This window comes from Thamnophis sirtalis, unplaced genomic scaffold (assembly GCF_051295495.1).
Source record: "Thamnophis sirtalis isolate CommonGarterSnake01/CBP01778 unplaced genomic scaffold, rThaSir2_p1.2 scaffold_14, whole genome shotgun sequence".
NCBI lineage: Eukaryota > Metazoa > Chordata > Lepidosauria > Squamata > Natricidae > Thamnophis > Thamnophis sirtalis.
In genome coordinates this window covers 25,525,168-25,542,623 of record NW_028261394.1, presented here as the reverse complement: position 1 = coordinate 25,542,623, position 17,456 = coordinate 25,525,168, and the positions used below count along the sequence as shown (strand labels likewise).

At 44.5% G+C, this 17,456-nt stretch overlaps 1 protein-coding gene across 3 annotated transcripts in view; it reads right to left on the bottom strand.

The window, feature by feature from the left end:
- The window catches only part of PEPD (peptidase D), a 169,455-nt gene that overhangs the window by 88,818 nt on the left and 63,181 nt on the right, over window positions 1-17,456 (bottom strand). For all 3 annotated transcript variants that reach the window (XR_015698462.1, XM_087729027.1, XM_087729026.1), the window contains exons 8-9: window positions 16,019-16,094; window positions 14,142-14,188 (exon numbers count right to left, since the gene is read on the bottom strand). Coding sequence is in view for 2 of the 3 variants with exons in the window: in XM_087729027.1 (XP_087585153.1) it covers window positions 14,142-14,188; window positions 16,019-16,094 (123 nt within the window). In the remaining variant the exon portion in view is untranslated. The remainder of the gene's footprint in view (window positions 1-14,141; window positions 14,189-16,018; window positions 16,095-17,456) is intronic.

The window sequence follows — 17,456 nt, the reverse complement described above, 5'->3', positions numbered from 1 at the left end:
TTTCAGGCCTCTCTAAGCGGTTTACAGAGAGTCAGCATATTGCCCCCAACAATCTGGGTCCTCATTTTACCCACCTCGGAAGGATGGAAGGCTGAGTCAACCCTGAGCCGGTGAGATTTGAACCGCTGACCTGCTGATCTAGCAGTAGCCTGCAGTGCTGCATTTAACCACTGCGCCACCTTGGCCATAGAGAACAAAAAATAAAAAACTTTTCAAAAAAAAAGTTTCATGCTTGTCAGCAAAAATAAACCAACTGCGACTCTCCGGATGCACAACTCTCGCCAAGCGACAAGCCAGCAGGAGGGTTGTGCAGCAAGCTCCGCCCAGACGCAACTTTTCCCATTCAAGCCCACAAGGGAAGGTAGACAGCAAGGCAATTGTTCCTGCTATCTAAAATGGATTTTCTCACGGACCAGAAGAACCTCTGGCTGGACAAAGCAGGTCCCACTCCCCTTGTGCATGACTCAGAAAAACATTAATTGTGCCAGAAGTTATGGAAATGCTCTTTTAAAGAGGCAAGGGTGGAAACTTGCTCCTGACATTTATACTACCTGGAGCTAAAAGCATGTTAGAATAATTCTGAAAAGAATAATTGCTCCCAGAGGGACTAAGCCACAGGTCATGGGGCTAAGGGGGAGGGAGGGGGAGATTTGGGGCGAATGGTACATGACCAAAGGGAGTTTTGAAGTAATTTTGAACTGGGGGGAAAAATAGAACTTCGGGTTGTAGCATAATCAAGATTTGCCCTAGTTCAGGAAGTTGAAGGGGGAAAATATAAAACAAACCTTATTTCAGGAGCTTGGAACAGATGTTCCCATAAGCTGTGGGGATGTTTTACTATTCAGAAAATATCATAATAAATAGAGTGAAAACAAATGGCTTTTTAATTTAACCATTTTTAATAAGACAGATTAATTTTCATGTTTCTCATGTTTCATTAGGAGACAACGAAGGGGAGAGTTTTGCCCCTAAGAAATAATTAATTACTGGAAATTTCATTAGTTATGCTTATTAGTACATGCAGAATTTTAAGCTCATAATGCACACATACATTTAAACTACGCTATCGACAAAAGCAGTGCAACCAGGCAAAATTCTTCAAGCTAAATTATACAATTTAAACCAAACACTCCTTTTTTCACAAGCTGTCCATGCAAATCCTACTGAAATAAGCAGGAAAATGGTTCAGGAATCACAAAAGGCATTTCATCGTTTGCCTTCCTTTGTTACAGAATTCAAGAGACATGATAGTGCCGATAAGGGAAACTTTAGCTGGGGGGGGGCCCTCTTGGGGGGGTCAGGCCTGCAAGATGAAGCCATTTGTCAACCCTGAAGCTGATCCAACTGAAGCCATTTTGACTGCTTCAGTGTTGCCACACTTGAGTTGAGGGATAGGGAGGGGGGGAATTGAGATAGAGGGGAACATCTAGCCAAAACAACATATTTTCTCTTGGGAACCAAGGACGTTCTCACACCTGGTTGGAAGAAGGCAGAGTGATGACACCCGACTGCCAGGCCATTCTGTGATTGGACCATGTGACTGATTATTTTGAAAAAGTGGGGAAAACCTTTACTTTTAATTGGGAGAAAACTGTGGGAGACTTCAGTTGGTTTTCACCTGATATGTGCCAATATGATAATTCCCAATAAAAGTATTATTTGAGGAATCCACATGCCTCGGAATCTTGATTGCTACGGATTTATTACTTCGAACCCTGACACCATTATTGTAACAACTGAATCCCTGCCTCTTGAGTTACAGCTTCAAACACAGAACAATGTCCACCATCTTTTAAGTCTCAGATTACAGAATAAGTGTTTGAAGGAACCTTGTAGGTCATCTAGTCCAACCCCCCCACCCAAACAAGAGACCCTACACCCGTGATGGGGAATCTATGGCACGCGTGCCACAGGTGGCACGCGGAGCCATTTGTTAGGGCACACAAGGTGTTGCCCTGTCAGCTCCAGCATGCATGCGTGCACTGGCCAGCTACTTTGGCCTTCTTTCGGGAACGGATTTCTGGTTTGCTCATAGGGCCATTTTTTTGCCCTCCGGAGCCTTCAGGCAAGCTCCTGAAGCCTCCGGAGCGCCTCTGAGGGGAACGGGGGAGGCTGTTTTCATCCTCCCAAGGCTCCTAAAAAGCCTCTGGAATCTGGGGAGGGCGAAAAAAAGCATGTCAAAAGGGGGGGGAGCACTGGTCGTGCCCGCATGTGCGGGGGCGGGTCACACACTCATGTGCACTGGGATTGTGACATAGCATTATGGGTGTGGCCACGCCTGCGCATGACCCCCCTGCGCTCCCCCCATCACTGCCCAACACCATTTCTGGCAAATGGCTGTCCAGTCTCTTCTTGAAAGCCTCCAGTGATAAAGCTCCCAAAACTTCCGAAGGCAACTTCTGTTCCATGGGTTGATTTTTTTCACTGTGAAGAAATTCCTCCTTATTTCCAGGTTGAATCTCTCCTTGTTCAGTTTCCATCCATGATTCCATTAGTCTCAGTCTCCCTCCCTCCCTCCCCCCCCCTCTCTCTCTCACACACACACACACCTTTTGTGTAGAGAAGCATGGACATGTCCTGAAGAAAGTATGCAGCAGCTGTTACAGAAAGTCCAGCTTATCCCAGGAAGACAGGAATGGGTGAGCAAGAAACTCAAGACTGCCCACCTTGGTTTAGGATGGTGCTTCCCAGTCTGGCCTCTACCAACCAAGTCAACCTTTTCCATTTCCAGGAAGGGGACACATCTTCCAGCTGAATCTCGAGCTGCAATCTACCCCACTCATTTTCTGAGGACGCCTTCTGGTGGAATGGGACAACCTGCCACAGCCAATTTGCCACGGGACAACTCGTCATGGCCAACTCGCTGCGGGACAAGAGTTATACTAATATAGAAGAAATATTGGAATAAAATCATTAAATAAGGGATCCTAAGGAGGGATAAAATGAAATATGAATGACAACAAATAAAATATTTTTTAGCTTTTTAAAATGATTTAAGTGTTGTATCTTATCATTCATGATGAATGTATTTTTATGATGACTATGATCGTGATTTATCACTTATAGCTTTTATGTACAATGAGAGCTTATATACCAAAGACAAATTCCTTGTGTGTCCAATCACACTTGGCCAATAAAGAATTCTAGCCTAGTCCTAGTCTTAGTCCGTGTCCATTCCATTCTTGAATTGTCCTGCGGCGAGTTGGCTGTGGGGAATTGGCCATGGTGTGTTGACCCTGGCACATAGACTGTGGTGAGTTATCGTAGACCCCTTCTGGATCCAGAGGTGGTATCTGTCACCACCATTATTATGCAGGAGGAGGCTGCTTTTATTTGCAGCCTGCCAGCGTTCCCATTTTAATATCATCTAATTAAAACTATACTTAAAACTGAACAGGCAAGCCTGCAGGGGTGATCTCTGCATCTGCTGTCACAGCTTCACCTTCCCTGTTTCCAAGCTGTGGGATGCTAGAAGAACAGCCATGTGACTGCACTGCCTGAAAACTTTCTTGCTCTCTGCTAACGCAGGCTTGGCAAAAAAGTTCAGCACCCTCAACTAAACCCTGCACAGGTTTTTCCCTCTGTGGTCAAGTGAAGGTTGGGCGGAGAGCAGATCTCCCTCAGTCACCCATCTCTGTAGTTGACTTTAGTGGTTCTGAGCCTGGCTTGTCACGTGGGGCTATTGGGACAATACGGAGTCCAACCACACGTGACCCTCTCTGCTAGCATAAGAGCGTGTCATGGCTGCTACTCTGCTATCCAAGATTCACAGGCTAACAGCCTGACATTAGCAATGGTGGAAGACAGGATTGGAATAGAGGGAGGAAGAAGGGGGGTAATCGAAGCCGCACTGTGCCGGTCCGAGACGTGAGAGGCTCCAGCCCACCAAGGTAACCATCTGGAAAGCTGGGAAAGGGGGGAAATTCATTGCATCGTTTGAGCGTGAAAATGCCAGAACCAGCTTTGCTACCTCTGTAACCACTTCAGCTTCAGTAAAGTCTACTCTTGGCTGAAACAAATGGCCAGGGGTCTTCCTTTGCTAGATGACTGAGTGGGATGATTGACATAATGATGTTTTCTTTCTCTATTATTGAAAAGTTATTTGTCTAATTTGGGAAGATTTGTTTTCTTTTTCTATATAATTTTTATTAAAATTTACAAAGAAGAAACGAATGAAGACAAACTAATTAAAAGGAAAAGGAGAAAAGGAAAGAGAAACAGAATGAAGCAGCTTTCAATTTCCTTTGCAGCAAATGCAAGTATAATTACAAAGTTATCGCTTCCTCTCTTACAAAAAAAGCTCATACTTTTCTACAATTCAAGGTTTCTTTTAATCATCAAAACCACAAATCTTAGGTGCATTTTTCCCCATTTTATGCACACAAAAAAGCCTATTAAGGGGTTTCCAGCCAGCCATAAATGTAGATATTGTTTTCTCTCTGCAAAGAAGTTAATTTAGCCATCTCTGCAAGTTCCACCATCTTCGCCATCTAATGTCCTCCACTGTGGGCATTAGCAAGATTTGAATCTCATAAGATCTCATAAAACTGGCAGAATCTTATAAAACTGGCAGGACAAAAACTCTGCTTGCACCCGTTTCTAAGTAATGCCCCCCTCAGTGACATCCTAAAAATGAAATCCCACTTCGCTGCCTCTTAGGAAAACCCTCAGAACCAGAGAAGTTATACCACCCAAGAAGAAGTGGGGCTGGTGGGGGGGAAGCACTGTGGGAGTGAAACGCTTTAGTAGAGTGGTACAGATACATTCTGCTAAGAACTGTTTAGTGGCTGTGAGTGGCATTTTAAAGCTTGCAATATCCGCTTCATTCTGCTTGGACCTGAAGGCTTCGCCATTCGAGAGTGACATTTCCGAGCGTAAATGTTCGATATTCCATTAAAACCGAAGAACTGACACTAACAGAACTGGAGTATTGGAAACTGGGCACTCCAGGATGGAACTAAACCAGTTCTCAGTAATTGGGATCAAATCCAATTCTTATAAAAACCCATCATCTGGCTCATTGTTACAGCTTATTGACGTGATCTGTGAGGAGAGAGTATTTTCCACAGAGGTTTTGAGTAGACGGAACTCGTGCGGATGTTGAGACCTGGATTTGCAGCAATGGCCCATAAGGGATGGGCAAATAGGCACGCCAGTAAGAGATTCTGGGGAGCCCGGGAAAGGAACGGAAGGGAGAGGAGGCATAATCTAGCCCAAGATGGAAGGCAAGTCTGTTGGCAGCTGATCTCGTCCAGGTCGGAAGGAATCTGGGAAGAAGTATCCCAGGCCTTACTGAAGTCTTAAGGAAGAGTTGGTCTTTCAATTCTCAAGGTTTTGAATTGCTAACATTAATGGCACCTTATTGACTTCTGTGTAGTGTTTGAATCCCAGAGTTTGCCTAGCTTTGGGGGAAAGGGGTGGGGGGGGGTTTAAATGGCAGGTCCCAAGAATATAGCAAGAAAGACAGAAAATCATTTTTATTTAAGCTCACCTTCGTTGAGGATTTAATTATTTGCTATTGTTTTCACTCTGTTTTGATCCTGTTTGCTCCCAAGTCACTCATTGGATGGGTGGATGGATGGATATATGCAGAGGTAGTATTTGGCAGGTTCTCACCAGTTCTGGAAAACTGGTAGCGGAGATTTTAGTAGTTCGGAGAACCGGCAAATACCACCTCTGACTGGCCCCGCCCCCATCTATTCTCTGCCTCCTGAGTCCCAGCTGATCGGGAGGAAACAGGGATTTTGCAGTAACTTTCCCCTGGAGTGGGGAGGGAATGAACATTTTACGGTGTCCTTCCCCTGTCATGCCCACCTAGCCGCACCCACAGAATCGGTAGTAAAAAAAATTGAATCCCACCACTGGATGGATGGATGGAAGCTGGTATTATTTGGTATTATTTGTATTTAATATTGTCCTCGCCTCCGGTATCATATTTATGACAATATGACCCTCCTGCAACCTCAGTCAACATCTTTGCCTTCAGATTGTACATCAAAGTGCCAAACTGATTTAGGAGGATCTCAGTGTAGCTCTGTTTCCTTATATGACAAAGTGACTTTGATTTAAACTGTCACTCATCCTTGAAATGATTGTCCATAACATTGCATAACATGCAAGAGAGGTGATAGCAGGTGTGGAATAACCTTGGATTCACATAAATAGCATAGCGGAGAAATCCAAAGGATGGGATTATGTTGAAACCCTTGAAAACTGGAGGGGACAATTTGAAAAAAAGGGAGGAGCATTAGAGAGGTCAAGAAAATTGAGCCTGTGGATCCCACTTTGCAGAGGATCCAGATTTTAATCTGGAGTTTAGAGGATCAAACCTTCTTCATACACACGGATTCTGCAATTCTAACCCCCGTTTCTGTTAATAAGTCTTACACATCCTCAAAGCAGCATGGCTCAATGGGTGGAAAACCAGATGTCGGACTTACTGGAAGCCAGACTAGATTCTCTGGAATAAGAACCTCCTAAACCTTCAAAAGTGACAACGGCCATCAGACTACAAAACCATCATCTGTCAGAAGGTGGAATCAACATCTGTGATATCCCAATCTTATTGAACACTGAAACACTGGTCCAGCTTGGCTTCTCGGGGTTCCTTAGCACTTGTTTTGAAGTTGGCTGAACCTCAGTTTGCTAACTCAGTTCCTCTCCTCCTCCCCCTCTAAGTCTACAACAGGGGTGACAAACTCAAGGCCCGGGGGCTGGGTACGGCGCGCGGTGTGCTTAGATCTGGCCCACGGGGCCGCCCTGGAAACAGCGAAAGAACAGTCCACAGTGCCTCTGCCAGGGAAAACGGAACTTGGGAGCTCCATTTTCACTGGCAGGGGGTTGCAGGAGGCGGTTGCAGCCGAAAATGGAGCTCGGGAGGCCGTTTTCGCTGGCAGAGCACTTGGGTTTCCACCGAAGCCCCCAACACAAGTGATGTTGAGCTGGCCACACTCACCCTGGCCATGCCCACCCCCCCCCCCAAGGTCAAACTCAACCCTCGATGAAATCAATCTTGACACCCCAGATCTAGAAGATGGAGCAGCCCCTCTACGTTTCCAATGTAGCCTCTTTCGGTGATATCCCTGAAAAAAGGGAACATATTCCCCACCAGCCCCACTCCACTCCTCCACATGAACACGTTATTTCTAATTTGGATTTGGATTTGTGACTTTTCAAATGACTAGGCTGTCTGAAAGATGAAAATGTTTACTCTCAAACGGAATGAAGCCATAAAGTTAAATATCTGAATAAGCCCCCCCCCCCCCCAAGAAAGCAGGGTCTCTGAAAAGATGAGAAATCACCGCATCCGATAACAAGCAGAGACAGAAAAACAATGCACCCTCTCTTGGATGGCTGCAATCTTCATTTTCTCTTTGCGGCCTTGAAGGAAAAAAAAAGGAATAAATGAATTTATTGTGAGTCACAATCCACAACAGAGCTCCAGAGATACGGCAACGTAATGCCAGCCGATATTTGATGGCCTGATCGCCTGAGGCCCCTTTGGGGAATCAAGACGAGCGGAATAGGCTGACCTCTCAAACTGTCAAGATGCTGTGTGGGCGGCAGCAGAAGGGAAGGTAACACAATCAATATCCAAAGCGAAGGAACAACAACAGACAAAGCGAGGCTGTGCGTTGACATCGCTGCTATTCTGAACAAGTCACCAAGGAGCCCCCACCGCTTCCTGCCTCTTGTTTTGGCTATTGATTTTCAGAAGGCTGGGATGCAATTTTGTCCTGGAGCCCGAAAAAAGGGGGACGACGGGAAGAAAACATTCAGGCTGAAGGCGGCGAGGATGGTTCTCTTGCCTTATCTGGAAAGGGGGAGGGGAGCCTTGCCCCTGGAAGGTGGGAGAGAAGCCAAGTCGAGGGGGGATGCTGCCCCCAAGCAGGGCCAGGGTTTCAGTGCTGCCCCTTTGAAGAGCTCCCTGGGCAGTGTGAGGCTTGTTTGACACCCTCGTTGGCCAAGGTGCCTCTTATTAATTTCCAAGGTGTGATTCACAGCACAAGATAAAAGCTGAACTGGCTAAGCTGCTTGTCTTCATCAATCATTCTGATTCCTAGCTACCGTTGGGTAGTCCCTCCAAGGACAATTGAAATACACCAGAGGCAGAAGAATGCAAATTGCTAAACTGGTGGCTCCCTACCTGAGGCCGTCCAATTATGTTTGGACTGCAACTCTTGGAATGCCCAAGTAACTGGCTAAGGATTCTGGGAGTTGCAGATCTGAGATAGCTGGAGGGTGCCAGGTGCCAAGCCTTAAAGAGCTTGAGAGTAGCAATAGCACTTAGCAACAGCACTTAGACTTATATGCCACTTCTCAGTGCTTTACAGCCCTCTCTAAGCAGTTTACAGAGTCAGCCTCTTGCCCCCAACAATCTGGCTGATCATTTTACCCATCTCGGAAGGATGGATGGCTGAACCAGTGAGAATTGAACTCCTGGTAGTGGGCAGGGGTAGCCTGCAATATTGCATTCTTAACCACTATGCCACCACGGCTCTTAGATGTAGGGATGGATGGATGGACGGACGGATAGATATAGAGATATATAGCAATAAGACTTAGACTTACATTGCCTTTCACAGTGCTTTCCAGCCCTTTCTAAGCAGTTTACAGTGTCACCCTCTTTCCCTCAACAATCTGGCTCCTTGTTTTACCCACCTCGGAAGGCTGAGTCAACCTTGAGCCTGATGAGATTCAAACTGCCAAATTGCAGGCAGCCGGCAGTCAGGAGAAGCTGCCTGCAGTACTGCACTCTAACCACTGCGGCATCCGAGGCCAAGTAGCCTCATGCGCTGCAGCATTTGTTCTTAGGTGAACCCATCTGTTCTGTAGCAAGAGCTGGGGATGATTCACTCCTGTCTGCCCTGAACTCAGAGTAATAGCCACACTAAAGTGTGTGTGTGTGTGTGTGTGTGTGTGTGTGTGTGTGTTGAGGGTGTTTCAGTGGCCGTTCCCTTTCTGTGCAATTTCTTATTACCCAGCTCCTCCAGCTCCTATTTTCTCTCAATTCAGATGCAAAGGGACTCCTTAGGAGCCTCTCTCCCTAGTCTTACCTAGTTGCTTTTCCAATTCCTGTCTGGGTGGGTGATTTAAGAACCACAGTGGTGGTAAAATAAAAGTAACGCTGCACAACCAGTTACTTTAAAAAAGGATGTGGATAGTTTGTGGTTCTGTGTGTTAACTTAGCATGTTATAGGAACCAGCACACCAAACTATGAGCATCTGCTTGTGATACAAATGGTGCCACTGCCCAACATCTGCATCACTATATGCTTTGGCTTTCAATAAATACCTGCAATGGTGCCCGTGGGGTCATAGTTTCAGAGAGAAACAGAAAAGCAGAAGGACCACAGGCAAGCAAAAAACGCCATGGGAGCAGGAGCAACTTCTGACTTCCTGCTGGTTTCCCCATTGAGTTTCACTGTGGGAATCTGGCAGGGAGCATCAGAAATCTTCCCTCCTCCTTTCGATTCCCTTCCTCTCTCCCTTCTTCCCTCCTTGTCCCCTTTCTTTCCTCCCTCCTTTTCTTCCCTCCCTTCTTGCCAAGATTGAGAACCTTGTTTTGTTAAATTAACACACTTAAGTAGACTTAGGCTGTTGGTTTGAGCTCTGAGCTTGACAATTCGGTTGCAAACGTTTTGTCACCATTTGAGGAGACATCGTCAGTGCATTTTGAACTGAATTGCACAATTTAAAGCGCACTGACAACGTCTCCTCAAACGGTGACGCAACCAAATTGCCAAGTTTGGAGCTCAAACCAACAACCTACCTGCCAATACGAGCTACTAATATTCACACACATTTCAATAAGTAGGCTTATTTGAGCATTATTCCAAAGTTATTAACTTTATCCTGGCTACTAATGACATTTTTGAAGGTTAGCATGTGCAAACCAAACCTGAACGATTCACTGTGCAAAAACAGAAAATGGCTAAACAGAGTTGCTACTTTTTAAAAAAATGCATTGTGCAAAGGCAGCCAATTCGTCACTCTAACAGCCAAACAAACCTTTCCCTAACACAACCTGAAAAAATAACATTTAATAAATGAGGACTATTTGCACACCCAGGTCAGCCTTGTGGCATCCGTCTCTTCTATTGATTGGCTGTTATTTATGGCAATTTAACGACACAGCGTATTGTCGGCTTCTTCCACAACAAGGTTTCAGAGTCTATAATAGAAAGAGCAATCATCTCAGAAGGGATCTTGGAGGATTTAGCTGTGCCACAGTGTCACAAAGAGTTGTGGTGAATTCCATGGGCTGGGTTTGGTCTCCAGATGGCAGACACTCAGCAAAGGAAACCAATGAGGGGGAAGAGAAACGGAGCAGACTTTCTCCAAGTCCTTCACACCAGCGGTCTCCAACCTTGGTAACTTTATGACTTGTGGACTTCAACTCTGGGAGTTGAAGTCCACAAGTCATAAAGTTGCCAAGGTTGGAGACCCCTGGTGTGAAGGACTTGGCAAACGCCTGTCAATGTTTGGCTGTCAGCTCTCTCCCATCCTCCCCATCCCTTACTTTGTGCCAAGCTTACCCTGCAGGCAAATAATGAACCATTCATTATAAGATGGCAAGAAACCCAGGGACTTCAAATAAGTAGCATTTATTGAAGAAAGGAAGGAGCCATTTTGAACGATGTTCATCTATGATTCAAAACCAGGCCCCTTGCACAGAAAGCAGGTCCAAACTTTTGTGTTCCACCTTCCTTCCTGCCTTAGAGAGGCAACTATTTGGCCCCCTCTCTTTGGAGAGGCTTGGCTGGACTCCACCTGCCATTTTCATAATTGTTGAATTTATTCTCATCTTGTTTTTTCTCACCAACACTAAATGGCCCTCAAGGGCCCCCAATATGAAGAAATATATTTGGGAGATGAACACTTGTAAGGCAGCCAAAGTAACCGAGATTCCCGCTTCTGCGTAAGAACTGGAGGGTTGCTTGTTCTCAAAAGGAAGGGCAACCGTGGTCATTCTGGTAGCAGCTTAAGAATATCTTTACTAAGATCCATGAAAATGGTTTAGGACTCATCAGAAAAGACGACATAAATAGTGGCAATTATGGGGGGGGGGGGAAATAAGCAAATTCCCCAAATCTAAGCAAAATTTTCAAATGAATTTGGGAACACAATGCATTTCTCAGCAATAACCTGTCAAAAGGATTGCTCTGTGAAAATACAAAGAAACGAGACACCAATTCTCAACCAATTCTCTCTGATCATTAGAACCAGTATGGTCCTGCTTTGCAAGCACCCCTATTCCAAAGCAGGAGGATTCATAATTAGAGCTTGAGAGGCTAACACAGAGCCCGTTCGGAGCAGTCCGTAAAGACACCAAGGTGGAAACCAGGGGACTGGGAGTTCTAGTTGCATCTGAAGCACAAAGCCAGTTGGATGAAACTTTGGGCCAGTCACTGTCTCAGCCCTAAGGAGGAAGAAATGGCAAAGCACTTCTGAAAAACCTTACCAAGAAAAAGTGCATGGACTTTTCCATGCGATTGAAAGTGGTCAACACCAATGCAACGTATGTGTACACAAACACACACACACACATATAGACAGGGTAGCATAAGAGAAGGCTGGCCCTCAAGTACCTGAATCTAAGATATAAAGATCCCTTTGATTTATATTACAGGTGACAAACTCATGGTGTCACATTTTGTCATGTGAAGTATCTTGGTGTTTTTTTCACTTTATGGAGTTGGGGTGGGCGTGGCCTATGTGTGACGCATCTGGCCCGTGGGCCACCAGTTTGACACCCCTGATTTATATCATGAAGGACTGCTGCTGCTTCTGCCATCTTGACCATTTTGCTGTTGTATTCACATCATGTGTAGCGTCCAAAGACTTCATTGCAACAGCTCAAAGAGATGCAACATCATGCATGGGCCACTTAGTCAGGGCAGTGTCCTTGCTCAGGTGCAACTTTTTAACATCATATTTAGGAAACAGAAAATGGGATGCTTTCATGTGCCTCCACTTCAAATGCTTGAATTAAACCTAATAAAACACACCCTTTGATTCTCCCAAACCGAACACCCATCTCAACCATGATGTGACCGTTTCTGGTGAAGGTGGATCAGAAGAGTGCTGAAAGGGACAGGTGTGGAAACCCCGCCCAGAGACCACAGGGCAACCTGTGGAACTGAGGTCTGCTCCTAGCATTCACTTCCTTGAGGAAAGCTTCTTTTTTTTTGTCTCAGTCAGCTCTAACACAGATTGGTATCTCAATTTCCATGATGTCTAAGTTGGCCATAAAATCTTCTGAAAGGCTCCAAACCAAAGAGATTTCCTCCAAAGTACCAGGGGGTAAAGTGAAAAATCCATTTTTTTAAAAAATGCTATTAAATTTAACAGTCTGCCAATCTCTGTAACAACTCTGGGTGAATGAATAGAAAAATAAATCCTAAAATACAGTTAAAAACTCAGATGTCTGGTAGAACAAATTGAGTTCAAAGAGATCCAACACAGAGAACTCATTCTAACCCAGGGGTGCCAAACACAAGGCCTGGGGGCCACATTCGGCTCGCAATGTGGTTGGATCCGGTCCACAGGGCCATGCTGGAAAATGTAAGGGGCCAGCCCGAATTGCTTCAGCCCAGTCTACCCAGTGTAAAGAAGAAAATACCAGCAGTTTGGGGAGTGGCATCAAGCTGGCCACGCCCTGCGGTCAGCCACGCCGAGTGAGTACCATCAAGCTGGCCACACCCACCCAGTCAGTCTCTCTCTCTCTCTCTCTCTCACACACACACACACATGCCCCCACCAAGGTCAACCACAGCCCTGATGTACCCCTCAATTAAATTGAGTTTGACACTCCTGTTCTAACCCAACACCTGGGGCGGGGGGAGGGGCAACAAGGCCAGATTTTCAGGACTCTTGTAAATAACGTGGGGGAGAGGGAGGGCAAATGTATCTCAGGGAGGGGTGCTGTAAGAGAAAAGGCCTTAAGAGAAGAGCTGCAGGTTTAGCTTTGCAGTATCAAAGAAACACATCGCATGATTTCCTTCACAAGAAACACATCAAGCAGGAATATCACTCCCCCAAAATGAATGGGTGTGTGTTTGTGCACATCGATTCTTTGGTATAATATCCTTCCAATAATGAGGCCTCTGGCAAGGAGATGCATCTGGTAGGTGTTTCATCATCTGTGTAATCACACTCATATTTGGCACACCGGCACACTTTTTCTTTTGCTAGCTCAAGCTGGGAAGAACCTGTTAAAAATCATGCAGCCCTTTTGTCTCTTAAGAGCTTTTAGGATCTTCCTTCCTTCCTTTCTTCCCTTCCCTTCCCTCCCTCCCTCCTCCACCCCCTCCCTCTCACTCACACGTATGCATATTTTGCACTTCCTAAAACAAGTGCTTTATTCATATACGGATACATGCAGATGTCATGGACGATAACATGGCCTGCTTGTGGTTTAAAATAATGTTGGCTATGGATTAGCACAATGCATGAAAGAGGCCAATCAAAACACATGATGTTCATAACCTAAGTTTTGTTTAACTGCTTAAAATACACTAGTCCATTGCCATATGGCACACGACAAAGGGAAGAAGGCAACGCATGCGCTGGATAGGAAAGCTGCGTCAGTGTGACTGCAGACAGACTCGTCCTATGAAGTAAAGCCAAGTGGTCCAAGACAAGGTAGGTGCTCTTCCATTTCATTAGGAAAACTAACACTGTAGATTGGCGTAGAAATACATCAGCAGAACTAGCAATATCTGCTCCAGTTTTAAAAGAGATTGAAACAAACCTCCAGACTATTTTATGGCCACCATAAATATTTGTGTAATGTAACAGGAATAACCATGATATTCTCACCTATAAAAAGATGGTTTATGGAACACCACCAAACACTAATAACAGCTATTAGGGACTGTTTCTGTAAATTACATAAAACTCAGCCAAGAGAATTATGCGGCTTTTAAGACATACCTAAAAGCAATTGTCACCTAATAAAATGAAAGGAATTGATGGAATGCCTTTTCTGTATAACAGAGTAATACGCCAAGCACAACCTCAAAATAGTTCCTATAATTGTCATTAAATCAATGTCATTTGCCCTTATCTGCAGTATTTCCTGTTAACCTAGAAATGCTTTTCCATCGTTTTGCCATAAATGTCAAAAATGCACTTACCTCTCCAACTCATATTCTTTCATGCCGGGTTTTACAGCCTTCATTACCTATAGTCACAAAAGTAGATATAGTGTAAGAAATTTGGCCATTCTTCAGAGCTAGGACAGCTCTGCAGTAGCTAGAGTCCCTCTACCCTGGAATAATGGTTTGCTACAAAGCCTGGAGTAAACAGGGCTATATATGAATAACGGTGAAGATATTTATCAGCTACGGTAAAAATTACAGTATTATCAGCAGCAGAAAAAGAATAAGAACTCTTGTTTGCATCTCAGGAGCAAAGTGATTAAGTTCCAGAGATCCCAACAGAGACCTGAATAAGGAGGAGCTTTCAAGACAGCTCATCCCTTGATCTTCTGAATCAACTGTTGGTACATCTTCGATGTCCAATTCAAAAATCTGAATCATAGGTCAAACAACAGATCAGATAGATCTAAATCGACCAGGGCCATACTGCATCACGGAGACTGTATTAAAGAAGCCACTGCAAGAACAGGCAACTTGGAAAGAAGCCCTGCAATGTTAGTCCTGTTACTGGTTTTGCCATTGTGTGAAGAGGTCATATGTTGGCCCAGGAGATAAGGAAACTAAACAGATTTGCACAGTACTTCATTAGATCATCCTAATCGTGTGCCAGCCCCACCTCACAACATTTGCAATCTTCCCATCATATACAAATTAGAGTAGAGGAGAGCAGTGTTTCTCAACCTTGTCAACTTGAAGATGTCCGGACTTCAACTCCCAGAATTCCCCAGCCAGCGAATGCTGGCTGGGGAATTCTGGGAGTTGAAGTCCGGATATCTTCAAGTTGACAAGGTTGAGAAACACTGGAGTAGAGTACAGTACAATGGAATGGAATGGAATAGAATGGAATAGAATTCTTTTTTGGCCAAGTGTGATTGGACACACAAGAAATTTGTCTTTGGTGCATAAGCTCTCAGGGTACATTAAAAAAATACATTCATCAAGAATCATAAGATACAACACTTAGTGATAGTCACAGGATCCTAACTAAGCAATCAAATCATACTAGGAAACTCAATAAAATTGTGTTTCCCCACTGAAGTGAGCACAATTTGCCAATGATGGGATGATGGCCAGGATTGGGATGAGAACCGGGAACAAAAAAAAAAAAAAATTTCCCCAACTATCCTGTCCACATATTGGTGCTGGTTCCTTTGACGCTCCCTGAAATGATTTTGGAATAAGACAAAACTGAAGACATCAGCGGGATTCTGGGAGAACCTTAAAAGCAGAATTTTCCCCTCTTCAGCTGACTAGAGCTACAGACATGAGGATGATTCAACTGTCTGCAGAGGAAGCAGCCTGCATCCAGGGAAATCTAGGAGCAGTTAAAAACCAGGAGATTCCTTCTGGCTTTTCCCCATTATATTGCAACAACGAGGTCAGTGCAATTCTCCTTCCAGCGCTCCCTCTTGAATATCCAAGAAAATTGCACGTCTAAATGTCTCTGTATCATCCAGCTGACTCAGAAAGCTCTAGAGGTGATCAAAGCACCCAGCTAAAAAACAATCAGAGAGAACGGCCGCAGAAGAAAGAGGCCGGGGAGCAGCCTTCACTGGCATCCTAGAAAAGCTTTGTGTGGTGCTGAGCAAAGCCAATCCTTTCTTGCTTTCTCAGAATGGTCTGATCTCCTAAGTGGAGCCATTTTGTTCTCCGCACATCAACAGTGAGTTCAAGGGCAACGCAAGATGTATTGTGTGGCTCTATTAGGAAGAACATTATCTCCAATTTTTATCCAAGTTCTTCATTACCCCATTACTAGGCAATTCAAGTAGCTGAGAACGTTTTTCTGAAGGAAAAAAAAGTGATGTTACACAAAGAAGCAAAAAAAATTATTACTGCAAGAGATCCATTACCTCTTTATGAGCTTCACTGGAAATTTTATTGGTGTAGCGGAGGACTTCCAACTCCATGTCCGTCTTAATCACGCGGCTTCAAAAAGAAAGAGAGAAGAGAAAAACCGGGTTAACAGCTTCCCCTACAGCTCACAAGTGATTAACGGGAAAGTACAAAGAACAGGCAGGTAACTGAAATTGCAAACAAATAAAACTATGATACGAGACTTCAGCAAATAAAAGACATTAGGAAACCAAATGTTGATCGGGCATTAATGAACCCAGTAAATGTATTGGGAAGTGTTTACAGATCCATACCATTCACACCACCCGAATTCTAGACCAGAATTGGATTTTGGTATTTTGAAGAAGTGATTGGACAGCCACTTGCCTGAAATGATGTATAGCAGTGGTCTCCAACCTTGGCAACTTTAAGACTTGTGGATTTCAACTCCCAGACTTTCAACTCTGAAAGTTGAAGTCCACAAGTCTTAAAGTTGCCAAGGTTGGAGACCACTAATGTATAGGGTCTCCTACTTGAGCAGGGGCTTCAACCAGAAGACCTCCAAGGTTCCTGATATTCTATGTTCTGTCTTTTTGGATCAGCATCTCTTACGTTCCAAAGCAAAAAAAAAAAAAGAATCCTTGGGCTTTCTAGTATTTTCCAGGCATGTCGGATTAGAATCCTCGTAATGTTACTCTCAGCATGGGAACTACAGCCTAACAAGCCTGGAAGATGCCATCTCAGAAATGCTTGCAATTGATGGGATGCAGAGAACTGCAAGTGTTGTTCTTAAGTCCAGACTAGGGGCAAGTCCAAAGAGGTACCTGGGCACACCTGATTGGACAAATACACAGCCATGAATGCTGTGGCTCATTAGCCTCCACATAGATTTAGAGAAAGAAGAGAAACATTATACATGGCAGGCCTAAAGACTCCAGGCAAGCGAGAGGGAAGGATGCATTTCATGTGCTATTTGCTAATTTATTGAAAGAATGGGAGAAAAGGATCATGCTCAGTTTCCAAGGCTCTCAAAATACACTCATACAAATGTGTGGAGTAATTTTTAAATCGTTTACAAGAGGAGACAAGCCCCTCCTTTCTTTTCTGGCATGAACTATGACCCCCAATTAGAATAAGCATAGATTTCTGGTCTGTCTGCTACCTTTCATTATGAAACTGGTACACAACGCCCAATAACAATGACTGCAACATCCTCTGATTTTCTATGGGAAATCCTCACCTCTGCCAAGGAAGACTCAAAGTCCCCGTCTTAAAGGATGCAGGGGACATTTATAAAGCAATCTCTTACATTATCAGTTTATCACAGTTAAGAAAGGACCCAACATTGGCAGGAAGGAAAACCTTGCAGAATTCCTTGGATGCATTTCAAACCTGGCAAAATGGGGTTCTCAGGTTTAAGAAATCTTTCCTGACGTCTTATACCCTGACAAAATA